Raw genomic sequence first — 18,775 nt, forward strand, 5'->3', positions numbered from 1 at the left:
AATAGGAAATTTGTAACTAACAAAACTAAAAAAAGTGCATTGATTAATGAATAAAAAGTAGTAATTACTACCTATCATCACTTCCCCTAATTAATCTCATGGCAACAATAATCATTCTAATAATTTACCTTATTGAAGGAAAAAACATGCATTCTAAACATTTTCTTCCCCCCATTTTTTTCCCTCTTAAAAGCAAGATTAAAACATAATCATCATTATTATCATGTCTTCTTGTAACATCAAAGATGATACTAACCAACTCCACATTATTTTCTTACCTTATATGGCACCAGGCCATTTGATGCCTATGGTTGATATAGCTAGAGTTTTTGCTAACCAACCCAACACCAAAGCCACCATTATCACCACCCCAGCAAACGCCGCTCGCTTCCACAGCACAACCAGTCGCGACGTCGCGATTCTTAACGTCTCTCTACCATTAAAGGAAGTTGGCCTACCTGAAGGTTGTGAAAATTTGGTGTCAACTCCTACAAGAGAAACCACATTTAAGCTATTTAAAGCCATTGAAATGCTTCATCCTAAGCTTGAAATCATGTTGCTTGAGAATAACCCTGATTGTATTGTGTCTGATTATCTTTATCCTTGGACAGTTGATGTTGCACATAAACTTGGTATCCCAAGATTGGCATTTAGTGGTGGTTGTTTCTTCAACAATTGTGTTTGTTTTAATCTTGAAAAATATCGTCCACATGATCATGTTTTATCTGAGAATCAAGAGTTTGTTGTTCCAAATTTACCAGATGAAATTGTTTTAACAAGATCACAACTTCAAGATATTGTCAAAGGTGACACTAAATTTAATCAGTTGTTTGAAAGAATTAGACAAGCTGAGATGAATAGTTTTGGAGTATTAATGAATAGTTTTTATGGGTTGGAATCTCATTATGCAAATTATTTCAAAAATGAGATGGGTATTAATTCATGGCATATTGGTCCATTGTTTTTGTTTAATAAGCCTATATTAGATGAGAAAACTACAATTGAAGGCCAAAGTTGCTTAGATTGGCTTAATTCAAAAGTGTCTAACTCTGTACTTTACATTTGTTTTGGAAGTTTAACCCGTTTTACGAAATCACAACTCATTGAAATGGCAAGTGCTCTTAAAGATTCAGGATGTTCTTTTATATGGGTTTTAGGGAAAGTTTTGAAATCTAATGAAAGTAAGGATCAAAATAAGGAGGAAGAATGGTGGTTACCTAATTGGTTTGAAGATAACATGAAAGAGACTAATGATGGACTTGTAATAAGAGGGTGGGCCCCACAAGCAATGATTCTCGAGCATCGAGCAATAGGGGGATTCTTAACTCATTGTGGATGGAACTCGATACTAGAAGGGGTGTGCGCCGGTGTGCCATTGATTACATGGCCAGTTTTTGCTGATCAATTCTACAATGAGAAACTTGTTACACAAGTACTTAAGATTGGAGTAGAAGTTGGGAACATGGTGTGGAAAGCATGGGCAATTGATGAAACTGAAATAGTTGAGAAAGAGAAGATAAAGATAGCCATTAAAAGGGTTATGGGAGAAGGAAAAGAAGGAGAAGAAATTCGAAAAAAAGTTAAAGAGTTTAGCGAGTTAGCACATAAAGCTGTTAAAGAAGGAGGATCATCATATAACGATGTTAAAGCACTCTTTGAAGTTATTAGATTGCAGAAACAGGAAAGATTATCAAAAGAGTAGTGTATTAAACTAGATATATAGTAGTCACTGAAATAGAGAGTTTATAGGCTAATCTCAGTTTTAGTCATGATTTTTTTTGCTCAATGTACTCTATCCATATTTCCTTGTTGATTTTTGCTTGTTTTGTTTTTTGAGTTAGTTGTATGTAATGATGTAATATATAAGTCAAACTACATTTTTAAACTTTTATATATTTTTTGCTAGGCTTTTGACATTCTTGTATAACTACTATTTGTTGTGATCAAACATGTCATTGAACAACACCTAAAACTTTAGAGTTGATTGAACAATTTCCTTTACCAATCTATTACTCCATACAATAAGTTCATAAAGCTAACTCATTGACTCATTATAAAACAACAACTTCACAGAGGATAGAGAACATATAGGTTTTGCTTCCTAAGCTCATAGTTTTCTTGGAAATACTCAGTGATCAATTAGGTTGAATTCATCTTTTTTGTTCTATCTTAATATCTATTAAAAATGCGGTATGTCTTTCTATCGATGAATACATCCTTAGAAGGCTTCAAGGAGGGAAAAAAGGGTAATATTTGCTTACAAGACACATCAAATTCACCAATAATATAGTTAGATTTTGATCTTTTGGATTTGGAGAAATTAGAGGTGATCAAGGTGAGTTCGGCTTGATCCGAAAATGGGTGGATTTTGGGCATGCTTTTTTGGCCCGCGGTCGGGAGCGGTCCGATTTGCTATGAGCAACCTAGATTTGAAAAAAATAGGCTAAATTTTGTCCCGATTCCAAAATGGCTAGAAAACGCGCTAGGCCCAACCTGAAATAACGAGCTTTGGCACGTTTTTTGGCTTGAACTTTGATACGGCCCGCGGCTTTGGCCCGAAACAGACTACTTTTTTGGCCAAAGTCCGGCTCGATTGGGCCTGTAATCACCTCTAAGAAAAACTGAATTGAACTGAGCCTTCAAGGGAGGAAGAAAAAAGGTAACATTTGCTTAAAAGACACACCAATTTTACCAATAACATAGTTAGGCCCCTTATTTTGGATTGAGAGAAATGGAAGTGAGCTGAACTAAAATACGAGAAAGCTAAATATGATAGAGTGTTCAAACTAAATTGAACTGAACTAAATTGCGAGAAATTTGAACTGAAAATAAATCTGAAAGAATAGGGTCTTATTACCAAAGCCCAAGACTATCAATTTTCCCTCCCACCTCAAAGGGAGGCTCTTCTTCTTAGGCCCATCATTCCCCGATCCATACTTCACAGATGATGTAGAGGAGAGAGAAATTGAGGTGACTTGAGAACACAAAGTCATATTTGCTGGAAAATTGACCAATACAAAACTTATTAGTAGTCTAGAGAATTTGCAGCTTGTCTAAATTGATCTGCTGCACACATCTACCCAGAAATTCCTTGCAAAAGAAAATTAAGTACCTACAAACAAAACTCCATTGACGGTTTTGTCAACTTCTACTGCCTAACTTCTTTTGAAACTCACCCCCTTTTTTTAACTACTTATTAAGTTAGCTCATTTGCAGCTTAAACTAATTGAATCTTCTTTGATTTACAAATGATGAAGAATCGAGGGAGTGGAAAGATTTCCACAAAATGGGTCCCAATTTTTTGTATCTCTTTCTTCTTCATTGGCATGCTCTTTACTAACAGGTTTGATTTTATGATTTACTCTTTTTTTGTGTTTTTATTATCTGGGTATGTTTAAATTTATGATTTTTCAATATGATCTTGTGAATAATTGTTAGTATTTTTGTTTATAAGATTTGGGTTTGATTTATAAAGATTGTATTTTTTGGGAATAAAGGTTGTGGGAACCACCAGAATCTGGAAGCAAGTTGATTTCAAGTCATCAGCAGAATGAAGAGCTCAAAGTGATTTGTGAAGATTGTGGGACTAAAAAGGTAATTGATTTTGTTAGAAGAATTTATGGGTTTGTTCAGATTTTGTTCTCACTTTTTATCAACTTTTTTTATTTTTTTTTTATAATAAAAGTTGAACTTTAGAAATGGAAATCTGTGGGATTATGCACTTTGTTGAGAGTTTTGTAATTTGGTGCAGAAAAATAAAGATGATACAAATGTAATGGAAGAAGTACAGAAAACCCATGATGCAATTAAGTGAGTAATCATTGGTCATAAATTCAACTGTTTTTGGGTAGTTGTGAATTGAATTTTAACAAAATTTGTATTGTGTTAAATATTGGGAGAATGATTAGGTCATTGGATAAGTCAGTTTCAATGCTTCAGATGGAATTGGCTGCTTCAAGAAGCTCCAAAGAGCTTGTTCATCCTAGAGAGTCCAGCAAAACCTCTACTCAAACTGGAAAACCAAAGAAAAAGGTGTTTGTAGTAATTGGAATTAACACTGCTTTTAGTAGTAGGAGACGGCGTGATTCAGTGAGGGGATCTTGGATGCCTCAAGGTATTAGGTTTGTCTGTCTGTTATCTTTGTCGTTGGACTTGCCTGCGATTTACTCACCCGGATTGTTGTTCCTTTCAGGAGAAAAATTGCAAAAATTGGAAAAAGAAAAAGGAGTTGTCATAAGGTTTACAATTGGTCACAGGTTTGTTGATTGTTGCTTCATGGTGCTTCTCTCTTCCTTCTTATTATGCTCGATACATTTCGTGTATAGGATAGTGCTCACTAAAACATAAGGTGACATCTATAACAAAGTGTACAACAGACACTTGCTGTTAAAAATGAGGATATTGTTGCTAGCTTCATTGTAATTTCTGCATCTGAAGAAGATGGAACGAGGGATTCATGTCTTACTTAAGTGGGTATGCACTTCATGTTATGTGCAATATGTCAAATGCTATTGACTGAATTGGTCTGTGAGTTTCTTGAGTGCAGTATATAAGTAAATTGGATATTTGTATACACGTAACAAAAGAAGATAGATTAAGAGAGGGTCGTATGTATTTAAGCAGACCATCATCTCATGACTGATAAAGATCAGGGAGACAGGGACTCATGAGAAAGACTATCAAATTCAACATAGTTTTCCTCTTACAAGATGGGTTATGTACCTGCAAAACTTTTCTTCCTGGCCATTGACTGATACTTTTATATTGTCGTCTAAGCTTACCGAATTTCAAAGATCAGGGACTCAACTTTGGTCAACTGATAAAGATAGTTTTATGAAATTCCTAAATGGCAACACCACAGGCCCTAATTTACTACTTGATTAACATTGAGTACCATTCTATACAATACCATTATCTAGTGCTTATGGTAATGCTCTCGTCTGAGATAGGAATTTAATTTATTTTTTCACAAAATTAATTTTTTTTTTTACTACTTGAGTCTTTCAATTGTATGTTATCTTACACATAATTGCAAAGACGCTCTTCTAGTCTTACTCCTATTATCGCAAAGAGGCTAATTTAGACTACTAATTTCTAACAAGAAAAGGAATGCTTGGATTCATTGTGTTTAACATTTTAAAATAATTGAATTTTATTTATTTAGTGTAGTTATATTACCATTCGAAGTAGAAAATAATTTGCTACACTAGAACAAGGGTGCAAACCACACATCAACCCTATGTAAGATGGGGTTTTCACTTTTTTGGGCCTTGATTGAAAGCTGGAATGAAGATCACCTGTCCTGTCAAAGATTTTTGTGAATTTTTTAGCCTTGGCATTTCTGGAAGTTTTGTACTTCTAAATAAGTATTTAAAGAGAGAAAAGTCTTAACTTGTAAGACACAGTTATATCAAAGCGTTGGTTTGAGATTTGTTGTTACAACTTGCAAGGTGCAAGTCACATCAAAGATCAGTAGTTCGATTACTTAGAACTTCTAATAGGGCATTTATTGATTCAGGACTTCAAAGGACATTCAGTGTGGTGATCATAAAAGATAAAAGAAGTTCTAGCCTTCCAGATTTTGTTGTATATGACTGGGAGAAGATAGTTTTATGATATAGAAATATGCTGACTGAAATATTCATTCTTGAAACAGTGCTACATCGAACAGCATTCTAGATCGAGCTATTGATGCTGAGGAGGCTCAGCATCATGATTTTCTCAGGCTGGTAATATTGCACTCCCCAAGTTTTGTACATCTATGTACATAATAACTTTTTCTGTCATCATGAGAATCTTATCCCAAAACATTTTCAGGAGCATATTGAAGGATATCATGAATTGTCTGCAAAAACCAAGATATATTTTTCTACTGCGGTTGCAAAGTGGGATGCTGACTTTTATGTTAAAGTGGATGACGACGTCCATGTCAATTTAGGTACATTCTTAATATTATCCTTCTCTGCTCTTTCTCATTTCATGCCTTTTCTGAAGTCTGGCTCATGTCCTTCACCGCCGTGATTAACGTTGTTTCTTTAGAATTAAAGTTCACTATCTTTATCATCATATGCAGGTGTTTTGGCGTCAACTCTTGCTCATTATCGATCAAAACCAAGAATATATATTGGATGTATGAAATCTGGACCTGTTTTGGCCCAAAAGTAGGCTCCCATGACTTTGTTGTATTAATCATTTGTTTTGTAATTTAATGTTTTTTTATTTTGGAATGGCATGATTTTTTCAATTTCTTATATATGCATTTGTTGTTTCATAGGAATGTTAAGTACCATGAACCAGAATTTTGGAAGTTTGGGGAAGATGGAAATAAGTATTTCCGCCATGCAACCGGACAGATCTATGCCATCTCCAAGGATTTGGCAACATATATATCAATTAATCAGTGAGACTTCTTTTTGAATTTCTATTGAGTGTTGCTGTTATAATTTCATTTTTCTCTTCAGGGCTGCATTTCGTTTGGGTCATCAAATGTTTATTTATTTTGGGAAGTTTGAATTCTTTTAGATTTGCATGATTTCTTGTGCTAATTAGAATTCAGAACTCTGGTGCTGCAGATATTTGACATTTGCAGCTACAATGTAGAATATTATATGATTTAACATTATGTGGCAGTGACACATTGCGATGCAAGCTGTATCATTCGCTGAGTGATGTTTTGTTTGGTAATAATCACTAAATGGTACTTTTATGTTGCAAATGCAGGCCTATACTCCACAAGTTTGCGAATGAAGATGTATCCCTTGGTTCATGGTTTATTGGTCTTGATGTGGAGCATATTGATGACCGTAACATGTGTTGTGGAACTCCTCCAGGTATTTCAGTTGGCCTTTTTGTTTACATCGTGATCATAGTGATGTGTTGCATACTTTTTTGAGCATCAATGGACCTCTGATGCAATAAGTTGATAAAGTAAAAATGGCAGTATGATGATTTGATAATACAATGGAAGTTCTTGTATGAGATTTCGTTTCAGCAATAATATGGTCCTAGGTTCCTACCTTGAAATCCTAAATCAAGGCATCCATATAAGATGTCTTTATGGCCCATTTCGTAGCCAATACTAAATGAGGGTAATGACGATAAAATCATATGTAATTTGCAAGGAGAATCCCCTTGCTCATTACTATGGTAATAGAATTTTATTCTCAAACATGTGATCTTCTTTATACATCTGCATTCTCACTCAAAGCACATCTAAAGTGATAATGGATGATAACGCATTAATGAAGAAAAACACATGTTTGGGGATGGATCCTCCTTATCCTGGACTTTAACGTAAGCTCTTTCTCACAAAAGTACACTAAAATTTAAAACCAATACTGTAATTTATTATCGCCTAGCAAACAGGCCATTAGCACTTTGTAGCTGCAAAGCTGGAACTGCCGACCTATGAACAGGGAAATCTCCTCCTTCAAAATATTTTCATTTCCGAAGCCCCAGTGTTTCTGTGCTAATGTAGCTCAGAAAGAGCTGAAATCCATTGCTGCCAATAATGGTTATGCTCAAACGCCAACCTGCTCATATACTCCCTATGTTTCTGTGGCTTTGCAGACTGTGAATGGAAGGCGCAGGCAGGTAATGTCTGTGTAGCATCATTCGATTGGAGTTGCAGTGGAATTTGCCAATCAGTAGAGAAGCTGAAATTTGTCCATGAAAAATGTGGTGAAGGCGATGATGGGATATGGGGTGTAAAAACTAATTAAATTCAAGCAAATGCCCGGAACTACTCTGGAATCTTGAGGCTCGGATGGAATAGCTTATGTTACCACTTACCAGAGACGGATTAATACTTGAGAATGATACTTGAACACTGATTTATTTGTTCATCATATACGAGTGAGATGAGTAACAATTTGCTAGAAGATCTTACGTTGTATCTGCTTATATTAGGTGCAGAATGTGCATGTATTTGTACCAGCACACAATTGCTGACATGTAGTAGTTTCCTCAAGTGTGACACAATTTTGGATTTCTGTATAGATGGGGGCGTGCTTTAGGTTTGCTCTTTGTTTCTTTTTGGTATGTTGTTATCCTTCTGAAGCGCCCCATATAGGCAAAATACACGTCTGTTTATTTTTTTAATCTTGTAAGCTTATCTTTGTTGTAATTGAATTAATTGATATGAAAATTTTCTAATCTAAAAGTAATTTTCTATGGTCTGTTTATTATTATGTCTTCCTTTACTATTGAAATAAGGCTAATTCATATAGAGCCATCGAACCGGCCCAACCAGCAACCAGAGTTGTATGCATGATATTGACCATGGAATTAAAACTCTCCCGTTCCGTTACAGAAAGGCCGTTCTGTAACGGATTTTGGATTTGCCATTCCGCGAAATCCCGTTACGGAACGCCATAATTAAATTCACGTACTTCTCACCGCGTTGTCCGTTCCGTAACGCGAACTCGCCGCATTAGAACGATTTTATCCCCGTTACATCCGTTCTTTTCAAACATTGGCCAATTTTTTTTAATGATTTAATTATATAGTTGAGGAAACATGATATTCTATTAGATTTGATTATATTATGTTATAATAATGCTTCATAAACTAAAAAAATGCAAATAAGGTTAAAACATATTAATGTGAATTTTTTGAAAAAATTCACGCCGCGTCGACCGCGAAACGTTCTATTTCGCCGTTACAAGCCGTTCCCGCGACAACGCGACCGTTCCCGCGAACGCGACTGCGAGCGCGTTTTTTTTCCCTGATATTGACGGCTTTGAACCAACACTTTCCTGTACTTTGAAGCACCAACTTATAATCCGTGTAGCCTATTCTTTGTTCTAAACCTTGGGAAGCATCACTTTCCAAAAAGTTGTAATTTCTAGAGAGTTCAATTCCATAAGAAATGCTAAAAACCACCAAACCTATAAATGTATACTTTTTCTAAAAAAATCATACATATTTATATCAGTATTTGTCAATTAATATCTTAAACCACTCATTTGTATAAATCATGAAATGTAAAACATTAATATTAACTTCAATATAACATAAAGAGATTATTATTTAAAAAGTAAAAATGCTTATACATAATCTTACTCTTTATCGCGAAAGCTATATGGATCATAATTTTTAAATATAATAACCGAAAATCGAGCACGAACATGATCAATCTATCAACCAACAAGTGTTTTGATCAACCGATAAAACAATCATTCCAATTTAACCAAAGGTCTACATTTCAAGTTCTATAAGAGTATAAGACTCACTATAAAGAACACTTTTTAGAGAACACTCTTCCTTGTTCTTTCTTTTGAAATTCTGACTCTGAACAAAACACTGAAAAACACCCCTTTTTTTCAATTGATTTCTCCTCTTTCTCTTTCTATTGCTTCAATTGCTTCGAAATTATTGAGCATTGATCGATCAAACAAGATACAATCAATCGAAAGAGAGAGAGAGAGGTTTGATTGGTCTAACAATGGAGAATAATGAGATGTTTAGCTCGTCAACGGTGCGTCTCACATGGAACGACTTCCTCGAGCGGATGCGTCAACCTTCCGCCGCTGAATTTGTCAAAGCCATTAAAAGGTTAATGCCATTAAATTTCTTCAATTTGGTTTTAATCGCTAGAATTCATAGTAATTTTGTTGAAGAATTACCTAAATTACATGTGAAATTTTAGCTGTTTAATCTTCGTTTTATTGGTTAATTTTGCAAATTGTTGCTCCTACACTGAAGAAATAGGTGTATAGCTGTGTAATTTTCAGGTTTTATACCTTAATGAAATCTAGTTACTATGCCTTTGTGCCATTATACATGTTTAACTTACTTTAAAACTCTTTCTCTTTTGTATGTTATTCTGCAATTACAAAATGTTGATATATTCTGAAATGTTAAAGTAATGGTGTTTTAATGGTGTGATGGTGAAACATATTGAGCTTCTTGTACCATCTATGCTGCAAATGTTGCTTTTACAGTTCTACTGCCATAGTTTGTATAGATGCTAATGTCTTGAGAATAAAATTGTTTAGGTGTATGTGCTTTTGAATGATTTGCTTGGAAAGCTTTTTGTGAAAGTTGATGATGAGTGAGGAATTTTAATGCCACCTTGTTGATCTTCTGTATTATGGGGTCGAATCTCATGAGAACTGCTAGGGGTGCCTAGAGGAATTAAATATCATTGATCTTAACATAAACGGAGTAATAATAATCATAATCGGAAAGGATTGTATTTCCGGATTTGGTTTTATGGATTTCTTTTACCTTGTTGGGGCACTCTTTTTAACTGTTAACACATTATCCACCATCATTTTATGTAATATTGATATTGTTGGTTGATTTTTCATTGTTAACAAGGGATTCCTTGTTAGTGTATAATTCAGACTAGGGTACTCATATTGGACAGTTGGATGCAGTAGAAAGGAATGAAAAGACATTACCACGTTTGGTTTTAGAATAAAAGTTTGATTATATAGGAAAGGAGAGGAAGTGATGGGTAAAGAATCTTATGAATTTTACAATTTCCTTTCCGCTCAAAATTGGAGGAGTTAGAAAGGAAAGGGAAATAAGAAGACTTTCCTCTCCCTTCCTTCTGTTAAACTGAACTTTGCAAAAGTCACTTTTTTTCTTTTTCCCTCTCTTCCCTCCCTTCTGTGACTAAAAGAATACAAACAATCTTTAAATGTTAGGCTTAAAGTGGTTTATCTTCTTATGGCAGTTTCATTGTATCCTTCTCGAACAATATGCCTGATCCGGAAAAGGATAGTGCTGCAGTGCAGCAATTCTTTGCCAACATGGAAGCTGCTTTCAGGGCCCATTCACTTTGGAGCGGGTGTTCAGAAGAGGAGCTCGAAAGCGCTGGTGAAGTGAGTTCAACTTTATTCTTTGCGATATACACTATTTGCTCTCCAACTTGCTCTCCTGTTGCAATACCTTACATCTTACCTGCTCAATATTCACTTACAGGGATTGGAGAAGTATGTCATGACAAAATTATTTACTCGTGTTTTCGCTTCATATCCTGATGATGTAAAGGATGATGAGCAGATTTCTGAAAAGATTGCTTTAGTTCAGCAATTTATCCGGCCAGAAAATTTGGATATCAAGCCAACCTTTCAAAATGAGTCATCGTGGCTGGTGAGTCTGAAAAGTTAATGTCTTTGTAATATCTATGACATTTTTCTTTCTACTGGTGGTTTAAATTCATGGACTTGTAACCTTTATTTAGTTTAAATAATGATGTTCTTTGTCAAGGTTTGTGAGGTATGTAAAGTGTCATTGGTTAATGGTTATAACCAAGATATTTTATTAGTAATTCTTCTTTATTTGTATTCATGACATAACTGAAACCACGCTTTTCAACAACGTACAAACACAAAATCAAGATTGACAAAAGCTTTTGCTAGGAAGTAAAATTTATTCCATCTAATATTTTTGAGCTTCCTGCACATATGGACTTCAGTTAAACAATGGCACTTATTTGACGTAGCTGTCTTTTACTCTTTCACTGAGATGGGTAATCGACGAGGTGTTTTTTGACTGACAAGCATCAATCTGAGCATTTGTTGGCATCTTTAGGGAGGGGGGCACGATTATGAAGTGCGTTAAAACATGTCACTGAATATTTTCTTGGTGATATGTTTAACTATGAGGATTTGAACTTTGCAGAAATTTAGGGTTAAGAGCCTCAACTATTTTTTGTTTAGGTTAAGGACCTAGAATCTAACACCGTTGTAATTTTCATCAACTTCCTCTAGGTCCTTAAGAAAAAGTTGAGGTCCTTAACCGTAAGTTTTTGCAAAGTTCAGGCACTCGTAGTTACCTTAGCTCTGATGAGTGATGAGTATCCCAAATCCAAATCACTGATTTACTTGTTGAAGAAACAGCTTACTGTAGCTGACTTCGATTAGGAATCACTTTACAAATGATCTAGTTGGATTTCATCTTAAGTGCAGCTCTCAAATTTTGAAATTTAGTCTGCAATAAGTTCATGCAGTGGAAAAGGTTGCTTCCATTTTTTAATCTAATGACTAGTAGAGAACTTCCTACATCTATTACTTATCAAAATAATAAGTCTTTTTTTTTTCCATCCTCCAAAAATAGGCCAGTTTCAGTTCTCATAATTTCTCGTGTGGATCCTCGTCATTTGTGGTCATAGCATCAACTTATCTAAGAAAGGCTTGAGATTGAGAGTTCGAATTTGAACTAGAAATTTATGGAAATGATATGAAGCTGCAAAAAAATGTTGAAATATATGGTATGAATAATTTGGAATATTAAAGAAAATATCCTATTTTGCTTAAAATGGTGAACGTAGCATATAACATATCATCGGACATGGCGCGTATTTATCTTTTGTACGTTGTCTTAAATTTTGCAGCTTGCACAAAAGGAGTTGCAAAAGATCAACATGTACAAGGCACCTAGAGAAAAGCTCGCATGTATTCTTAACTGTTGCAAAGTCATAACTAATCTGCTACACAATGCTGCTGTCACTGCAAATGAGAACCCCCCTGGAGCTGACGAATTTCTTCCAGTTCTTATTTATGTCACTATAAAGGTCAGTCTGACATTGTTGCATATAGTTTCTGCTTCTTCGTTCCTGCATGTGTTGCTCTTTTTTTTTTTGCTTCCTTTATAATTCAAAAGAAAGGAGTACTGACACTCTAGACTAAGGAACTCCTAACTGTCTCTTGCTCACTTGCATTGAAAGCGGAAACCCTTAGAATGATGTGCTACTGCCAAAAAGTCTTGTGGGAATCCAAACAACTTCACCTTCAACAGTTTCATTATTTCAACAATGGAAAGTCAATCTTTATGTTTATTATCTGTAATCTGTTATACCTCTATGCTTTAAGATAGCATGTACCATCTTTATAAGTTTTGCCACTCATACAATTTCTCCAAAGATGTATGGTCTATTCAATTTTTGACCTACTTATATGAAATCTATATTTAATGCGCACCCAAACAAACTTCATCATTTAATATATTGAATTTTATAATAATGGGAAGGGAACACTCTTCATCTCTGTGTTAGTTGTTCAGAATCAGTCTTACCTTTATGCTTGAAGCAAGCATGTAGATCGCTACACCTGTATGAATTTTGCCACTCATATACAAACCTAATAGGAGTTTTGAGGGGGTAGCTCAACTGTTACTTGTTACTCCAATATCATGAGATCAAACATCATTAGGGGTTTTTTGGGGTAGTCTGTATTGTGGCCCTTAGAGAGCACATTAATTAAAGTTACCTTGCCAATTTGTTAATTTTTTTTGAAAATATATACGAACTTATCAGATTTTTGTGGAAAATTTTTGTAGGCGAATCCGCCTCAGCTGCACTTGAATTTGCTATATATACAACGTTACAGGCATCAGTCTCGATTAGTCTCAGAAGCAGCCTACTACTTCACAAACATTCTCTCTGCTGTATCCTTCATCTCAAACATTGATGCTCAAGCCCTTTCAATGGATGAAAATGAATTTGATAAAAGTATGGACTCTGCTCGAGCACTTCTATCTGGTCTGACAACTGATTTTCAGACAACTGCAAGTGCTGACAATACATCCACCTTAAAACCCATGGAAACTCAGCAAACTTTGGCTTCTAATGAAAACGACTCCACAAGACAACCACAAATATCCTCAGAGTCTTCTGCTGCAAAATCTAGTAACCAGGAGGATCAATCATCAATGACAAAAAATATGTCCATCTCTGATTTTGAGGAGAAGGGTGCAAGTACGATTTTGAAAGAGGATAATATTGACAATGTTTTCCAGGAGTTCCCATATGTATTTTCTAGTGTTGGAGATCTAACGCTGCATGATGTTGAAAACTTACTGATCAACTATAAACAGCTTGTGTTCAAGTATGTTTGTCTTGCCAAAGGCTTAGGCGTTACACCATCATCAAATCCAATCTCTTCATCTTCACAAGAGCAAGATCGGAGAGTGCTTGAAAATGTGGAAGGGTTCGAACCCAGTGAAGCAGTAAACGATAGTGCAGACCATGAAAGTTCACCCTCTGACATGGTCTCTTCTGAATCTAAGCCACCAGCAGAAAAGGGTGTTGGTGCTTCTTTACAGGGAGTAGAAAGAGGTGAAGTTTTGGTTTCACCTGAAGAACATTCTGAAGGCAAGGTCCCACAAGAAGGGTTTACTGGGTCATTAAGCAGTGATCTTGGCACTGAAGCCGCAGCAGCATCACCAACCGAAGAGCCACAACGTGATGTACAACGATAGTCCTGTCATATAGTATACCACAGACGAAATATCTGACAATACAATTTGATTTATTTTTTTGCTGTAGTTTCTTGGCATGAGTTTAACGTTTCTGCTCGTATTTTTTTCACTTTTCCTGCCAAATTTTAGATACCAGGGGAAGCTAAGCTCTTCAAGTCCTGGACAACTGCCTATAGTAGCCAAATAGGCAAATGGTAAGTGTTATATCCAATATTACTCGCACTTAGACAGTACCTAAGGAACATAAAATTTATCAAGATTGAGTCAGACAACTGTTAATTAAGGCAAGTGTAATTAGGCCTAGTTTGGATCAGTGAACCCAACTTCTCATAGAAGTATATTATTCATGGAAACGATATAAATTTGGAAGTTGAAAATCCATGGATACATTACTGATTAAGGACATTGTCCTCGGTTTACAATATTGACAGTTTGGTGAATTTAACTACATAGGAGGTTAATTACTTTCTGTGAGGTAAATTGTAACTAGTTTTAGATTTTTTTTCAATATCTAATGTGGTGAATTTAGCCTTCATAAAGTTAATAATTGGGTGTTTTTCCTATGTACCTTGAGAAATAGTGAAATTCTTCTAATACTCCAATACTACATTTTTTTCCTAAATGATCACTACTACATTTTTTTTTCCCCTCCAAAATGTTAGAACTTACTACAAAGAAGAAGGGGACAAGAGAGGCAAAAACAATTCTCTTCCCTCTATCAAAGAAAAGCCTTTAATTTGCAAGTTTTTCCTTACTCTAAAAAGAAAGTCATGGATTTTTTTTTTCCCGTAATTTACTGGCTCAATCAGGCTCAACCCTCATGAGTTAGGGGTTAAGTAAGAAGGGAATCCCAATCCATAAAGAAACGTCCAAAGACTGAAAAAGTGGAGATTTATACCCATAAGCAAATATCCACACAAACATCCCAAATATGGAGTTCATGAGAGTCGAACTCCCGACCATGAGGTTGGGAGGTAGGAGCTCCGATACAACCATTAGACTCCCACATGATTCTTAAAAAAAAAAAAAAATCATGGATGAGTTTAAGGGAGAAAAGACAATAAGGGTCCAGGTACGAAATTTAACTAAATTATTTAAAAAGGGGATTCAATTATTTAAGCATAGTAATATATAGTAATAATACAAGTTTGTTTTTGATAACAATAATGTTCAAGAGACAAAGCAAAAGAGCACCAGTCATGCTCGTACAAGCTGTCTATATGCAAATGCAATCTACACGACCCTTCCTTCATCGTCTTCTTACAATGTCTTCTTTCTTTCTCTGTCTTCATTCATTTGTCTCAGTCTTTTTTATATAATATTCTTTTATTTTTTAGCCATATTTTTGTTGGTTGATCATAGTCTTTTTTATATGATATTATTTTATCTTTTAGCCATATATTTTTGTTGGTTGATCATAGTCTTACAGTATACAGATCTTTTTTGTTTCATTGTGCTTAGATACGTATGTAAAGTACTGTCATAGTCCACCTATATATAGTAAAAGTTATCGAGAAATTTAGTTTTCCAGTCAATTTTTCTTTTTTTGTTGGTTTATAAAAGAATGGAAATAATTTTCAATGGATTAATTAGAGATAGTATTTTTAAATGAATTTTTCTTTTAACTGAAAATTAAAATCACTATAGTTCTTTTTAGTAAGAGCCAAAAGAAGAAATTTAGAGTCGAAATTAAAGACTTATTTTACAAATACTTTCCACGACATACACCTTGACTATCAACTACATATTGGTTGAAATTGAAACCATTTAGGTTGAAAGCTATAGTACTAATACTTTACCGGTAAACCAAATACCTACTACAGGCTAAGTAGCTAAGAAGAAGGATAAAGAATGAGAATTGCTAAAACTAGCATATTGGAAGATCAATCGACCAAAATAACCATGAACAACGTAGTTCAAATTATTCTCCGATCAACCAATACCTACACATGGCCTAACAAAAAGTTTGTAAATGTCATGTATTGTAGTTTCACTTAGTAATTTAGAGTATTCTCGATAACTACACGATTGTACTTGCAAAATCAACTAAAAATGTGACTACGGACAATTCCACTCTTTGAATTGTTATACACGGGATGACCTACAACCCTAAAAATTTGTGATCACATCTTTGGACTCTTCAAGAAGAAAAGGAATCTCTTTTAGCAAGATGGGAGTCTCATCATGATCTAAATTTGTTTTTATTAGTTGATTAGCTACCGCCTAAGTACTTGATTAGCTCTAGATCATATCTTTGTCTGGGAAATTTGGGGCAAAACACAAAAACAAAAACTACTTATTAGAAGTACAATTTTACAATATACCTATAGTAGCTCACTAAAGCTTAGACATTATAATATATATTCCTGAAAAGTAAGACTCTCTAGAGTTTATTACTTAATTATCAACTTACATATAATTAGCTATATAAAAGATGATTAAAAAGTCCTAATAACATACTATATATTTACGTAAAAAGCATGTCATACTATCCCTCGAGACACATAAGTATGGCCATATAATATTTTGACTTGTAAGACTTTTCCTATCTTTTGATTAAAAATCTTTTACTTTATTCTCTACATATGTGCGCACCAGATGTAGGTCGCATTTGGTGATTAGAAAAATTAACCTAGTTTAGTAGGGGTGTTTGGTGATTAGAAAAACTAACCTAGTTTAGTAGGGGTCTAGGGGAAGTAATAGGATCACAAAGAGGCCGACAAACACAGCATTAGTGTTGGGCGGCATAATTGTTTTAAGATTGATCAAATTAAACATGCATTGTGTAGTCAGCTAATATTTTTTTTTTTTATCTATACGAGCCACGAAGGCGATACAAAGAAGGGGATCCTTCGAACCTGTGACCTATCGTCCACAGTACCTCAATCTTAACCACTAGGCCAAGACATCCTTGGTATCAGATAGTATCTTTACATGTAAACATTATTGTGGTACATCACCTTGTGTTTCTCAGGTGAAATTAAAAGGTGTGATTAGAATATGTATATGTATATGTATATGTTAATAAGTATTGTAGCATATATATATTATAAATTAAGACGTTGATTTATTATTTCGGATTACATCTTTTTGGGGTGAAAAGTAAGCTAAGACTACTTTAAGGATAAATTGTCCATCAAAATATAGGGAGTCATCTTCGAAGAGAGTGATTCTCCCAAATTTGTTTAACCTCAAAAGGAATTAGCTTAGCTAAATGGTGGACAACATAATTCCCATCACGCTTTACATGAGACCAGATAATGGAAGAGAAATTTCAATTGAAGGAGAAAATATTATGGAGTACAATATCAAGATCCGAGAGGAAGATAACTTGCTTGGAGAGACGATTTATCATCGTTTGACAATCAGATTCAATAATGACATATTTGAAGCCATAACGAGAGCTTAAACAGATGGCCATTTCAATATTATTAATTAATATATAGGTGTTTGCTAAATTTAAATTAATTAGTATGCATATAGGCGCCATGTTCACTTATTCTTCTAATCAAATTTGAGATAAAGAATCTAATTGCTATGTGTGGCACCTTGTATGCAATATTACGTTAGCTAATAAAAGATTTAAAATAATACTTCCTCCATTTTGTTTTAAATACAACAAAATGTATTATTTGTGAGATATAAAATATTCATTTGTTGCATTTAAAACGGAACGGAGAAAGTAAAATATCAATGTAATTTGTAAATTTATTCCTACCATAACAATAAATGTGAATTCAATTTAAGTCAATATATTGTACATATAATATGTATTGTATTTATATCTGAACTGACAGATATAGATGAGTAAGTAAACAACTTTTAATAGTTGGTTAGCATATAAAGCTAAAGAAAAAATTGAGGCAGGTAATTAATTAATTAAGGAAGATGAACAGAGCACGAGTGAGCCATGTGGTGACATGAACGAAGGTCGGGAAAGATGTGTACATATCGTCATTTCTTTTGAATTTCCTACCGACGTACTTTTGCATGTGTTTATATGTTTTTTTGCCCTTCCACCAACCCTCCTAATTCCTACCTTATGCACTTTGCAACCACTCAAATATTTACTACATATTTCCATTATGCCTCTTTGTTTTCTGTATTATTCTTGAACTATATGTCGTCTAGTTTACATAAACGTATGGTGTATATATAACTGTACTTGTATGAACATGAACTACGTAGGTAATAAGCCATGCATACTACTTAGATGATGTGCCAATCGGGTGGTACATATGTAAAAATGTTGCTACTGTCCGTACACAAAATATATATATGGGTGTGTAAATGAAACATGACTGGTTGAGGTAGTGATTAAACGGTTGTGCATGCGTTAGCATGGAAGCACCGTTAGTTCTAATGATCTCTATATATAGGTGTGTAAACACAACGGTATGTGGTAGTAATTAAATGGTTAGTTGTGGATGCTTTGGCGTGGAAGCACCATTATTAGTATATGACCCCAACGGCCCGTTTGGTAAGAGGTTATAAATGGTGGGAATGGTAATGCATTATAGTGTAAATTTGTACTAGAAATCCAATGTCATTACCAATGGTAATG

General features: G+C 34.6%; 3 protein-coding genes across 4 annotated transcripts; all 3 read left to right on the forward strand.

The window, feature by feature from the left end:
- Nucleotides 1-223: 223 nt before the first annotated feature.
- Nucleotides 224-1,702, forward strand: LOC104888996 (UDP-glucose flavonoid 3-O-glucosyltransferase 7). Its single transcript, XM_010674156.3, has one exon. It carries the CDS (start codon nt 224-226, stop codon nt 1,700-1,702), a length of 1,479 nt encoding a protein of 492 aa, XP_010672458.2.
- Nucleotides 1,703-2,915: 1,213 nt separating this feature from the next.
- On the forward strand, nt 2,916-8,172 carry LOC104888871 (beta-1,3-galactosyltransferase 7). Of its 2 annotated transcripts, none has more exons than XM_010674014.4 (11): nt 2,916-3,343; nt 3,498-3,594; nt 3,752-3,810; nt 3,900-4,114; nt 4,193-4,256; nt 5,657-5,729; nt 5,818-5,938; nt 6,074-6,161; nt 6,275-6,400; nt 6,721-6,830; nt 7,570-8,172. In XM_010674014.4, the coding sequence occupies exons 1-11, from the start codon at nt 3,249-3,251 to the stop codon at nt 7,719-7,721; spliced, it is 1,200 nt and encodes a 399-aa protein (XP_010672316.1). In that variant the 5' UTR covers nt 2,916-3,248; the 3' UTR covers nt 7,722-8,172. The 2 variants fall into 2 exon arrangements, with proteins under 2 accessions (XP_010672316.1, XP_010672363.1); XM_010674061.4 differs by having other exon boundaries at nt 3,909-4,114.
- Nucleotides 8,173-9,239: 1,067 nt separating this feature from the next.
- On the forward strand, nt 9,240-14,311 carry LOC104888792 (vacuolar protein sorting-associated protein 9A). The gene is made up of 5 exons (XM_010673910.4): nt 9,240-9,555; nt 10,685-10,832; nt 10,933-11,103; nt 12,347-12,526; nt 13,291-14,311. Exons 1-5 carry the CDS (start codon nt 9,446-9,448, stop codon nt 14,209-14,211), a joined length of 1,530 nt encoding a protein of 509 aa, XP_010672212.2. The 5' UTR covers nt 9,240-9,445; the 3' UTR covers nt 14,212-14,311.
- Nucleotides 14,312-18,775: the final 4,464 nt, after the last annotated feature.

Source organism: Beta vulgaris, chromosome 1, assembly GCF_026745355.1.
Source record: "Beta vulgaris subsp. vulgaris cultivar EL10 chromosome 1, EL10.2, whole genome shotgun sequence".
Taxonomy (NCBI): Eukaryota; Viridiplantae; Streptophyta; class Magnoliopsida; order Caryophyllales; family Amaranthaceae; genus Beta; species Beta vulgaris.

What these genes read in the sequence shown, in the direction of transcription:
- LOC104888996 (XM_010674156.3), top strand. Translation starts at nt 224, where the DNA reads ATGTCTTCTTGTAACATCAAAGATGATACTAACCAACTCCACATTATT.
- LOC104888871 (XM_010674014.4), top strand. Translation starts at nt 3,249, where the DNA reads ATGATGAAGAATCGAGGGAGTGGAAAGATTTCCACAAAATGGGTCCCA. An exon ending in GGACCTGTTTTGGCCCAAAA is followed by an intron (nt 6,162 to 6,274) that starts GTAGGCTCCCAT and finishes GTTGTTTCATAG; the next exon opens with GAATGTTAAGTACCATGAAC. An exon ending in ACATATATATCAATTAATCA is followed by an intron (nt 6,401 to 6,720) that starts GTGAGACTTCTT and finishes TTGCAAATGCAG; the next exon opens with GCCTATACTCCACAAGTTTG.
- LOC104888792 (XM_010673910.4), top strand. Translation starts at nt 9,446, where the DNA reads ATGGAGAATAATGAGATGTTTAGCTCGTCAACGGTGCGTCTCACATGG. An exon ending in TTTGTCAAAGCCATTAAAAG is followed by an intron (nt 9,556 to 10,684) that starts GTTAATGCCATT and finishes TTCTTATGGCAG; the next exon opens with TTTCATTGTATCCTTCTCGA. An exon ending in AGCTCGAAAGCGCTGGTGAA is followed by an intron (nt 10,833 to 10,932) that starts GTGAGTTCAACT and finishes ATTCACTTACAG; the next exon opens with GGATTGGAGAAGTATGTCAT.